A 12,934-nucleotide genomic window follows, 5' to 3' on the forward strand; every position below is an offset into this window, starting at 1 on the left:
CTCTCTCTCTCTCTCTCTCTCTCTCTCTCCCTCTCTCTCCCTCTCTCTCTCTCTGCCGTCCCACCAGCCAAAGGAATATTTGCTGCTCACCCGTCCGCTGCTGACCAGACAGTGGGGGGATGATGAATTACTAACCAAGAGATACAGAGAGAAACCAGACGTATTTAACAGTGTGCTCGTCCATTCGCCCCGGGAGCTGTGTGTGTCTCTGTCTCTCTCTCTGTCTCTCTGTCCCTTCATATCTGAGCACTTCAACCCCTCATCCCCCTGCCTCCCATCAATGCAGTTGAGAAGGGAAGCCATTTCCCTACAGAGGATTACACAAACAGAGCCCATCTTCCCATACAGTCACCACATCTTCATGTGGTCACAACCCTCATCCAGATGCTCTCTGTCCCCGCATATCCTACAGCCTGCAAGCGTAGTGCTAATTCCAGGCGGATTATCTTCTCCATAAATATGCTAATGTGTTTGTGTGAGTGTGCACTGGTTCAATGTTGTGTCACAGACTCCCAGAGAGCAGGTCAGTAATCAACTCTGCTCAAATTTGATATGTATTAATGCTATTACTCATATGCACACAACACAATCTGCATGCTGACACTACATACAGACACCCATACTGATACAGTACAGTGATTCACACAGAGCAGGTGAGTCGAGTGCGGTTGAGTTGTACAGCCTGTTCTGTCTGTGAGCATTGATAACACCCACATCTTCACTCAGCGTCCTAAGGCACAATGACCAAGGCAGGTTAACAAGAGGCACAACACATCTCCAGACACTCATAACACACTTAGGGAAAGCAAGTGCTGCTTTAAGCACAGTGTTTGTGCTAAATTGGCTACTTTGGAATTCACATGTAAAATCATGTGCTCTCAGTGGCACTGCTAGAACATTCAGGATACCACCTTGTGGGCTTGGGTACTGCAGGTGTGTTCAATCGCCTCAATGGGTCAACAAGATGATAGCACAATAGAGAAAATTATAACAAGATATATTTTGAGATTATGAAAATGTATTTTTATAATGTCATTCTGCATAGGCTACTGAGAGCGAATTCTGTGTCAACAGAATGAGAGGACTGTGTGTTCCCTTGATGTAAGAAAATAATACAGCTCTATGTGCATGACACATGACACGTTAAATCTTAGGTTGTTTTCCAGAACGTATTATTTAATAATTTCACAGTCTACAGTTAACATTTAAATTTGTATGGTCAAACAAATCTCGTGCTTGCCATTGATTTACTGAATATTGTCCGGAGAAGATCAATCTACAATAGATGCCCTTGCAGAAATGCCCTTTTATGGGCACAGAAAAAAATAAAATAAATATATATCCTGTAAATATATTTCCCATTGTGCGCTTTTAGTGTTAATATATTTCTTCATATTCCCCTGGACCCAGACTTGTATAAGACTTTAATACAGTATCAACCACCAACTATGTTATGAGTTGATGGAAAGCAATGGTCACTCTGGAGCTCTGTAGGACGGACGAGACGTAAGGTTGTAAGCTTGTGTGAAATTAAACAATCAGCAAATGAGCGCGACACTTCGTTATGTAATATTTGTGGTAATTCTAAGATACGGTGACAGACAGTAGCTACTAACAAAGGGGGTTAAAATAATTCAAAATGTAATGTAGTAAGATAACTTAATGATGGTTAAGTGACTTACCTGGGTAAAATGGGATGTGAAATTGAAACTCCTTACTTGGTCCAATTAGGTGGAATTTCAGGACAGCACAATCTTGCCTATGCACGGAAGGCGTCCTCGGAGACTGACTCCCATCGTCCGTGATTCTATTTAACGCGGCGCAATGTCACTTCACAAGGTTTTTTTCACCAAAGGAAGGAATATCCACTCGATATAAAAACAATCAAGTGCGAAAATTGCCATTGTTTTATTAATTGCAGCTATGGAGGCTACTTTTTATGACTGGTCCGATGCGCTGTTAACGCTTGGTGATGATGATGCCCGTCAGCAGCCGTAAACACTGTGACAGTTCACCAACCGGTAATCCAAGTGCATCTAACAGCCTCCCGTTCCGCAGACGGGCATGTGGCAGCGGAGCTCCTCCTAGGCTGGTGACTGCCCAGTGGGTTTCATCACTCTGTTGAAGATACAGGATGGCAAGGATCTCTATGAGCGCGCTTTCCAATGACTGACGCTACGGGCACTAGTGACCGAAGTCTTTTAAAATGACCATCCACGCAGGTTACAATGTGCGACGGCCATCCCTAGTGAGGTAATAAACGCGTAACCCAATGAAAATTAAGATTCAATAATGCTGTTTATTATCATTTTCCACCTCCTCTATGTGTTATTCAAAAGGAAATGTGAGGCATTCATTTATTGGCAAAAAGGCCTATGACTAGGGAAGACAATTTCAATAGCCTACTATAATGTGATCAAAGACCATTCCATACAATATGTATTCAGACAGTATACCGATGAAAGTTTTTGTTCTTTAATTTGAATATGTGTTAACTGTGTGTTGCTTTGGATTCAAGTGCCTGCTATATAGTAAGCTTAGTGTCTGGTTCCTACGACAGAAGACCGCTCTTCTGAAGCAAGCACAAGCGGCATTTAAACTAGTGATGAGACCTAAATCTACCTCAGTGCATGACAACTCCGATCTATATCCAAAGAAATGGGAGGGTCAGAACAAACAACAACATCCTTAATGTGATGATAATTGTATTTTATCTCTAAGTGTCACTTGAGAGACTAATATTAAGGGTTTTCTTGTGCTCAGACAAGTGGTAAATGGCTGTCACTTTGACAGAGATTAGCTCAAATGGGAGATTACCCTTGTAACATCCTCCAATTATTTCAAATCAACATCTTGTCATACTGGAGGCAGTTCATAGGGCCTAAGATTCATCTGTAAGGATTCTTGAATTTAACATATTAAGCTTTACTTTTAATTCAACTGTTAAATATCACTTAGGTCAGTGTGAGTGCTGTGTGCTCGGCTGAAAATATAACGCTGCAACAGTGCATGCTGATGTTCCGATGTGCACAATTCAGAGTGTTTCATTAGCTACAATTTAACTTCCCTGTTGCGAGGAAATACTCCTGACAATAGGTAGCATGATGCAAACGTTTTTTATTGTGTTGATGTTTTTCATAGATTATTTTCTCCCACTCGCCATTTCTGCTTAACCATCGCTGTTCCAGGTGTTCTCCTTACGTTTTCAGTTATCACACACACACACACACACACACACACACACACACAAAGAGAGAGAGAGAGAGAGAGACACACACACACACACACACACACACACACACACACACACACACACACACACATATGTTGTGGGCGTGAAGCTGCATATTTCTGACAGTATTACACTGAAATGCAAGATGGGCCTGTCATCTGTAAGGCTCTGTAAACCTAAAACAGCAGCGATACTTTCAAAATGGCTGAGAAGAAAGACAATAAATCCACTGGGGAGAGTGGGTAGGCAAACACAATCTTCTCATGGATGTTTTTTTCCCTCCAACTTTGAAAATAACTTTGCCCTTTGCCACATGTGAGGAGTGTTTGTTCACATTTCTGGGAGATCATTGGATTAACCTTAACTGACGCATATCAAATTAAACTTCCAACTCCATTCCATATTGATGCTTTTTAATACACAGTGGTGACTAGATAAAAAAAAATTAGTTAAGAAGGTTAAACAAAACAAAAACTCCCGGTGATAGCTAGACTACTCAAGAGGCTTTCTTCTCAGCTTCTCTCCCTATTTCAACCATCCATTAGAAACAGGGGAGTTGGGTTTTAGATGGGCAATCACACCTAGATAAAGGTTAGACACAGCATGGAACACTCATCAACATCCTTTTAGCAAACCACCCACTGGTTTCCATGCTTGAATACAGAAGAAAGGGGCACTATGAGGCCAGCCCACTTCACAAACAGGAGAGAGATCTCAATTCAACCCCATCAAGGCCATTGTTTGGGGCGATGCAGAGGAGGAAATTGAGCCAGTTGAACACCTGTTTGTTGAAGAGATGCTAGATTTTAGGCTCTAGGGTAAAATAAGGTGAGCATGCAATGGCGGCAGATAATGTCATGGGTCTCAAATATCTGTGTCTTCTGAGGATCACTCTGCCAAACTCCAAGAGAGAGTGGCCAAGAGGGTTAATCAGTAAAAAAAAAAAAAAAAAAAAGAGTTTCTGGGCACTGTTACATATTTTTCTGTGCTGTTCACCTTCCTGCATTGACATAACTACAGAAACTCTGGTGCTTTAGAAGCATCATTCTCAACATGGCTAGAAGCATTTTGGGTATGGTCCTCTGAGATTAGGCCTAGCGCCAGAACGTGTTGCGTTTGATTTACAGGGGTAATCACAGAATAAGGGTTATGTCTAATTTGCATACAGAGCACACCTTGCTTATTCACAGAGTTCAGCTCTCTTGAAGGAGTGCTTACAGCCTCTGTACAGAAACCTAATATAAAATATCACATTAATGAGCCGCAAATTCAATTGTGCCAATGTGTTTACCTGCTAAGTCTGTTGAGAGGCTCTGAATATTTTTTTGCTATAAAGTCATTAACCTTTGGAGACTGGCAGTGGATGTGCACAGCAGAAGATTCAAGCTTCGATTGAAATCTTTTTCACTTTCTTCTTGAATGTGTCAAAGAATACATCAGGCAAAGCAATGAGCGTCTGTATTCAGCAACGGATTTGGTTGAGTCATTTTTAATCTTCCAAACTTTGATTAGAAAGGATGCTGGCACTTTTGCAGCGCGTTGCATTTGTTGATATTTTCATATCTGTATTGTATGAGTTATGTGACATAAAGGGAGATTCACACACGGTCTGTGGATACTGGGAAAGCCTACAGTAGATAATAGGCTTCGTTAAAAATAAAGAAATAGCAATTATTTGTCAACAAACCTGGACTCTACTCAAACTATGGTGAATTCAGTTTAAATGTCAGTAAATCCCATCCTTTAACCTCTATAACCCATTTTACTCTGGAGGACGATCTGGCTTTGTGTAAAAAGGACTGATGCAAATCACATCACTCACGAAAACCAATCATCTGATGTTGATCTGATTTTGATGTGGATCTTAAGGCACCAAGCTCTCTCTGAATGTAAAACATTAACCCTTGGTCATGTTGTAGCATAGCCCAGCCTCCAGCCCATAGCCCGTGGAACAACTCCAGTAGAGTGTACTCAGGAGGTTTCAGGAGGGTAGGTGTATGATATGCTTATTGAATGTTAGCTGTAGGCCAATGTGAAACTATGAGCGTGGCCAAGTGACAGAGGCGGCCAGACAGGGAGTGTTATCTTGTTGACCAGAGAGATCCACTCAGGGTGGGAGAGAGGCTCCTGCAGAGGATGATCGGCTCTGTGGAAAGTGTGATGCCATGTCTTGAGGAGGAAACTGCTGGGCGCCAGAACACTGAGGACGTGTTTGGATTAGACTCTGAGTGACTGACAGCTGGTGGGCAATGAGCAGAAATGTATTTTGTTTAGAGATGATCTGACGCTTTATCGTTTGCCTCAACATCAATGTCGTTCAAACTTCCCAATTATCGTTTGAAGTCTTCTTATGAGTGAAACAAACAGGCGGAATGAAAAGAGGGGATGTTGACGCAATCCGGCAGTAAATTTGGTTGGGAACTTCCTAAAACGCTAACTTGGATCTCCACCCGGTGGCTGTTTATGCTCTAGTCATGCCAAACAGTGAGGTCATGAAGGCCCTAACAGGAGAATATGAGATCCACCCTAAGTAGATGTAAGCTACGAGAAACATGCTGCTACATCCACGCATGCTCTGTTTATGATGGACATCTCACTGAGCAAATAGTCTAAATGAAGTTTCATAGGGTTGATAACTGGTTAACCTTGCTTGGCCATTCACTTACTCAACCTTATTGGGAGAGCATCTTTATGTTTGTTGCCAAGGGCAGCTGTAAAATGTGTAAGACTTGCCACCAGGGGGCACCAGAGATGGTGTTACTCCCAAAGCGTCTTCAAATCAAGGGTTGAAGTCTTTAGGTTTACTTTAAGCATTTGCATTCTGTATTCAGTTACCATGATTTGATGGTATCACTGCAACATAATAGTTGATTGATAACAATTATTGACCTGATCTATTAATTTCTGGAATGATTCGAAATATTTTGTACGAGACAGTTGGTCAATTTATGGTAATGGTACTGCAATAGAAATTCTGCAGTACATGGTGAACATTTTTGCAAAGGACATTGACTGATTAGCACGTGGGATTCATGCTTTAATACATCAGACCATTAATTGAAATAGTGAATTACTGGTAGATTGCCTTCCCTAATGTCCTGTGACTAATACAATAGCCAGAGCAAGAACTGATCACCCAGCTCAAGCATTTATATGTGAACCAAATATTTAATAATCAGGATTAATTCTGCACCCATAAAGAGTAGTAAGTTCTAACCCAGAGGTTTTTTGTAATTGAAAATCAGCCAGTAAATCTGTTTGTTACCAAGCACAGAGATGGAACATTTGTCAGTTATTTATGGTAAATGTCTTGTGGCAAGTAACAAAATGACAAGAAACAACAGTATATTTTCTATGTGAGTAACCAAAATCTTTCCGTAAAATATGTTCATGCCTCCTCTGTTTCTAGTCTATGGAGTTGCATTAGGCCTGCAGAGGAGTGTGTCCAACTCATTTTCACCTCTCTAAAGTGAGTGAAAACGACCAGATATGTATACGGACATGCTCTTTGATAACACTTCCTCTGTAATGGATGATTTACCCTAGACTCCTACTAGTAGACCATTCAGACATATTACCTTTATACTATTCATATCCAAGCAAAATGGGCTGTAGCAGTTACCTTTGATGGCTTCCATAAATATTTATTGCCACAAAATCATATGGCTACAACTATTCTATTATGGGACATATAATAAAGCAGCTTGGGGAAATAGCTTTCTTTTATGGGAATCTACATGAAAATTGGTCAAAATTGGGTATGTCTGAGAGAACAACACAGCAAGCAAGAGAAATATGTCTGTCTACTGATCTTGTTGCCAAAAAATATTGCCTCATAAAATGTTATTTATGAGTGAGAACATAGCATGTTCTTAATCTATTTCTCAAGAGAACTTGGCAAGTTATAGGGCTCAGTTAGAAACAAAGAAATGAACTAGAAATGTAATTAAGTGGGGAAGGAGTATTACATTGTTATACATACTTATAACATTGATAGTATGTATTTCCTGCTAATGAGCATTTCCAGTTAAAATTATCATGTCATTTAGCTTGTTGACTTTCTTCTAAACGCAGCAGAATCTGCCACTGTAACTCTCTCTATCCAGTGAACTTCCATCCTGGTTTCAGGCTGTAGCAAGATAAGAGGATAGAGTTAGAGATAGAGGAAAATGGAAGCTGGAGATAAAGTTAGATAAAGTGGCAACAAAAGAGGGTATTAACGCACTGCAGTTATCAAATGAGCAGAATGTAATTTGGGGCAGATGACTTGGTAAGAGAGGACCCCAGAGAAAATGCACAAGTCTTTACACATATCAAACTCATCCTGCCTGCTTAACAATGGGACTATCCAAACAAGGCTAGAATGAATTTCTAAACAAATGAGAAAGAACAGGACCGGATAAAGACAAATAGTCATAGTCTTTTATTTAATTAAAAATACTGTTATTATGATACAAAACAACAAGAATAAAGCCAACCAAAGATTTTTGTCAACATTTACATTACGTACAGTATATAAAAAAACACTAAATACAACACATATCTGTATTATTTTGCTAGCACTTCTAACAATATAAACAGTTCAACAGTAATAGTAACTTCATGAATGGTAGGCAACCTTTTTTTAAACTCTATAAAAATATAATACTTGTCATAGTAAATGATGTATGCAGCATTCCATATTGTCTTCAGAGAATGAACCAGCAGAAATATTGCTGGTTGAAGGTGAATCACATTGTCCTGATTTACTGACCATTTTCAACTGTTACAGTAACATCAGTACATTGCAGAAAAGGCAGTGCAATAACTAGTTTTGAAAAATCACTTTCAGTACAGTAAAAAATATTTCATGGCCGTCAATTTACTCATGTACTCATCCATGTAATAAACCCTGAAACTAATTGGCATGTATTTAATACCGGATGACATTAATCTTTCTTCTTATATGATTTCTGATTGATCTGGCTGGCCCTGGCTGCTTCTTTTTCCGTGACCGGCCACCTAAAACAAAACAAAAAAGTCTGATAATTAGTATCAATACAGTATATTATGATCATAAACAGTAACTTGTTCAATACTCTAATCTAGTACACACATCTGAGCGTCTGTTGTTCGTTAATTTTCAATTGCGGTCCCTTGTTTGACCCAGGAAAATCACTATCTTCAGATATACAGTACATAGAGGGCCTCTTGGACCCAGATTAAACAAACTGCTGGACTGAAAACCATGCTCAATGGAGTAGACTTAATTTGGGGCAGAGTACTTGGATGCAGGTCCTGGCCACATACCTTTAATACACACGTCCCTGCAGCTGTGCCTGGATACAAAGTTATTGCTGCTTCCCCCACATCCAGTGTACATAAACTCCTCACACATCTTAGTGGCAGAGTTGTAGTAGTACCGCGGTATGGAGGCAGAACACTTTCCTTTGTCCAGAGGGTCAAGGCAGATCACAGGAGTAGCTGTTGGTAATATAAAACAACACATTTTTAAAAATGATCACATTTTAAGAGGTTCATTTATGCCAAAATTGAGAGGACACTAATAATTTCTGGAAAATGTCATGTCTCTTGTTAGGCAGCTGTTAGAGAGCAGTTTGTTAGTACTTTGGTACTGCCATTTCCTGAATTATTTGAACATCTTCAACCGTGTTTTTTTTTTTTTTTTTATGAAATTGCCCAATTTCTTGCCCAATTATTGAAAAAAGCTATTTCTTCATTTTGTTTCTATATCTTAATGTTATTTTCAACTCTCTCCACATACCTTTGTGTGGTCTGCAGTACTCCATGCAGGACAGTTGGTTTTCGAAACGGTTGTCGTTGCCGTGGCATCCCCCATAATAGAACAGCTCACACTGCATGGTGGTCATGTTGAAGAAGTAGCGCTGATGGAGGCCACGGCAGGGTCCGACGTCCTCCCTGAACCTGCAGATCTGGGGAATCTCTGAAAGAAACACACTTCTTGTTGACTTTTGTCCTTACTATGGTTTGTGATAAGTGTCATATATTCTGAAAACAACTTTAGTTTTCTATAGTTTGATAATAAGACATATGTTATTAATGGCCTGTGTTGGATGCTCTTATAGTTTTATATAAACTACAACAAGTCTTTTATGTTTTTAGTTCAGTTAATTAATAGTAATACGTTTTCATTGCAACGAAACACTCTGCTAGGCTTGCCAAAACTAAATAGACTTTAGTAAAGGTCAAACTTACTTGGTATTCTCCAACATGTTTTCTGACACTGCTGAAAAGACATAAAGTTGTTGCCATTCCCCTGACACCCTCCATAACTGAATTCCTCGCATTGTTGACTGATAGTGTTGTAGTAGAACCGATTTATGTCCCCTCTGCAAGGTCCCTCATCTACTTGTAGAAGACATACCTCTGAAAAGAGAAGATCGAAGATCATTAATTTTATTGTTTTCTACAACATTAGGTCTCAAAATGATTTCTGTAGTGTCGTGTCGCCCGTTCGATTGCTTAGGCAGTGATGGCAAATTATTTAGACGAGTCGAGGACTATAGGGAAATCAAAATTGGTAAATCACTCGACAACTGTTCCGTCTAGAATAGAGTTATCAAACATGTTAATAATATTTTCTTTACCTTTAGGGAGCAACGCTGAAACCTGATGAAGCGAAGAGAAAAGTGTAACGAAAGTAAATAAACCGAACTCCATTTTTGCACGTTTGTTCCAACTCTCCGAACTTTTAACGCACTCCAAATGCAATCATCGCCAGCTTTATACTCCTGTAAAGTTTTCCTGAGGGAAACGAAGGGGCGGGATAATGACTCATTTCCATACTACGATAGAGCTGATACTGATGATGCATGTTGCGATTGCTTCATAGCAGAAACATCGTCTGTAATATTTACGCAATAGCTCCTGTCAAAGTTTCTCCTGCGTAAAAAGCTTCGTCCAATCAATATGTCAAGGTAGCCTATCCTGATTCTGAATCAGTAGCCTTCTGTTCGTCCAGCTTTAGGACTATGTCTACGTGACAGATGGTTTAGTATCGTGTATAGTCAATGTTAGGAATAGTTCTGCAATAGGCTGCACCTGATTTTCTTTGTTTTTCAACTTCTGATGATGTTTGAATATGATAAATCATTAGATCTATATATAATATATAATATATGCCATTTAGCTGACGCTTTTATCCAAAGCGACTTACATTGCAGTGAGTGCATACATTCACTATTTATCCAAACTACCTATGAGCTCTACTTGTTTTAAGGCTCTCTCCTTTTTGTCTTATTGACTACCTTAGCTAAGCCAAAATGACCTTGCCTTCAACATTTCCGGTCACTGAATGCTGTCACCAGTGTGACCTCCAGGTAACTTTTCCACGGGACTTTTCCATGCCTGCTTTCTCGCTTCACTGAACAATGCCTGTCCACTGCACTCTCACACACCACCTCTCAGCACTGCTGCATTAAAACGTCATGTAAACTATATATTTTATTTACATTTAATTTTTAGCCCATGAGAAGTTCAACACTTAAAAGTTACTAAGAACTTTCCGAACTCTGAGGGAGCTGATGTAAAGAATTAACAACAAAAAAAGTTGTAATGTTTTTAAATCAAGGCCAAGGTATACCACTAAACATAAAAATGATATTTAAATTTAAAATATGTAAATTTAAATGTAATATATCAAAAGACTATTACACTGATAATGTTGGATATGTAGTTGTCTCCTCTCTTGGAGGCATCTTGCAGTATCCATTCCATAACTGATTTCATTTGAAGCTCTTCCATCTTTTATACTGTATATCTTGGAGAAATGCTATCGTTGTCACATTTCCTATGACAACATGATAGGTTGAGGGTAAACACAGATTAGCCTTCTTATCATGGTCACCTGAACCACTGTGTCCGTCCCCTTGACCCATATTTGCATTGGAACAGTGAAGTGAAACACACCTGTGGCAAAATATTGGACATACACATGCATACCCCACTTCTCTCATTGCCATTCCTAGAAATCACAACAACACAACATGTGGGTCAGTGAAACCAAAAACAGGCATCTGTGTGATTCACTATTCCATTGCTATGATGCTGCAATGAGCAAATAAGGGGCCTTGTTTTAATCAGATTAAGAGATTAGGATGTTGATACAGATTACTTTATAACTCGGATTGAGGGAGAGGAGTGGGATTCTCTGGTAGTTTTCAGGAGTGGAAGACAGCTCTCTTTTTCTCTTTGGTACGTATTTTATTTACTTGTCTTTTATCTAATCAATGTGTTTGATAGATATATATGGTTCAATTCATTAATTCATTAGAGAGGAATAACATATGTATTCTTCAGTGCAGGAATGTAGGACAATCATTCAAATGAAAAGTTCATCAATATTAACAATTCTGCACAGAAACACAGTTAACAATAATGTAATGCAAAACATGATGACAAGACACAGATGTGAGTGTGTCTCTGGTATGTGAATATTTGAACATTTCCTTTGATGTCTTTGTACTTTTACAGACAATGCCGTTCATAGATATGGACACGTTGACGGACAAGGACAAGGCTGTAATGCAGGTAGACCAGCTTAAACGTGAAATCAAGCTTGAGAGGATGGTGGTAAGTTTTGTGTCCTGCAATCATAGATTGCTATGAATTTCATTTGCAATGGCTGCCTTTTTAAAATGATATTTGTTTTACTTTATAAGCTGTCTTGACTAAATTCTGAATACAATGTTGTTGTTTTTTACAAGCTTTTCAGAGCTAGATATAAAGTTGGTATTTTCTATAAGGATCTATGAATAGAATCCCTTTAATCATCTACTGTATGGGATTGCAGGGTTACTGTAAGATAAATGTATTCACCAATACATGTATAATATACAGTAATTAAACACCTTTATAGCAGTAGAGCTTAATTGTGTTATACCTTATATATAACAATATCATAATAGTAATAACTAAGTAACAAGTAATGCCATTTGCCAACATAAAAGAGAATAACAGTGAAAGGAGTTTATCATTGGGTAAAGCTATATTTTGTGTTAAACCTGGTTGAATATTATTTCAGACCTCTAAATGCTGTGAAGAGGTAAAGGACTACATTCAGGCTGGAGTGGAGGAAGACACCCTTGTCAAAGGCATAGCGGAGGATAAGAATCCATTCAAGGAGATAAAGGGTGGATGTGTCATCTGCTAGACTGGACAGAGGAGCTTTTCCTTTCACTGATTCACCCCTCGCTAGCTCCCAAGGATATTCACCCCTACCTATGAAACATTGCCGGATTATCAGCCAAGACACTAAAAGAATAAATAATACATATGTAAATACATCTTAAAAACTCAGGATAAATGTATCCCCTGGATTACGCCCCTAAGATTTGTAACCTTGTATTTTTTTCCTGATACAATAAATAAGAGTTGTTTTGGGCAATGATTGTCAGAGCTTTGTTTCATGGTTTAAAGTGTTTCTCTCCCATGTGGCTCTTCTGTAGTGAGTGTGCACCATCTGTTTCATTATTAGACAAAACCACTGTCATTAAATGAGCTTGCTTACAACTATAAGTCTATTACACCGACTGTTTTGTAAAATAATAATAATAATAATATACTAATAATAAGTTATTGCTCATGTTGTTAAGATCGATATGATTTATTAGCACATCAATTGTTTTGATAAGCTCTGCATGTGTCTTTTATGGGAATATGAATGTGACATGGCAAGCTGCA

General features: G+C 38.9%; 2 protein-coding genes across 2 annotated transcripts; one reads left to right on the top strand and one right to left on the bottom strand.

The window, feature by feature from the left end:
* Window positions 1-7,640: 7,640 nt before the first annotated feature.
* On the bottom strand, window positions 7,641-9,935 carry tfpi2 (tissue factor pathway inhibitor 2). Its single transcript, XM_083680204.1, has 5 exons — window positions 9,841-9,935; window positions 9,449-9,619; window positions 8,997-9,176; window positions 8,522-8,695; window positions 7,641-8,233 (listed from the first exon to the last, which is right to left on the bottom strand). Exons 1-5 carry the CDS (start codon window positions 9,911-9,913, stop codon window positions 8,145-8,147), a joined length of 687 nt encoding a protein of 228 aa, XP_083536330.1. The 5' UTR covers window positions 9,914-9,935; the 3' UTR covers window positions 7,641-8,144.
* Window positions 9,936-11,728: 1,793 nt separating this feature from the next.
* Window positions 11,729-12,404, top strand: gngt1 (guanine nucleotide binding protein (G protein), gamma transducing activity polypeptide 1; the record flags this gene model as incomplete). Its single annotated transcript, XM_083680269.1, has 2 exons — window positions 11,729-11,824; window positions 12,276-12,404. 2 exons carry the CDS (start codon window positions 11,729-11,731, stop codon window positions 12,402-12,404), a joined length of 225 nt encoding a protein of 74 aa, XP_083536395.1.
* Window positions 12,405-12,934: the final 530 nt, after the last annotated feature.

Source organism: Argentina silus, assembly GCF_951799395.1.
Source record: "Argentina silus genome assembly, chromosome: 11".
In the NCBI taxonomy this organism is placed as follows: domain Eukaryota; kingdom Metazoa; phylum Chordata; class Actinopteri; order Argentiniformes; family Argentinidae; genus Argentina; species Argentina silus.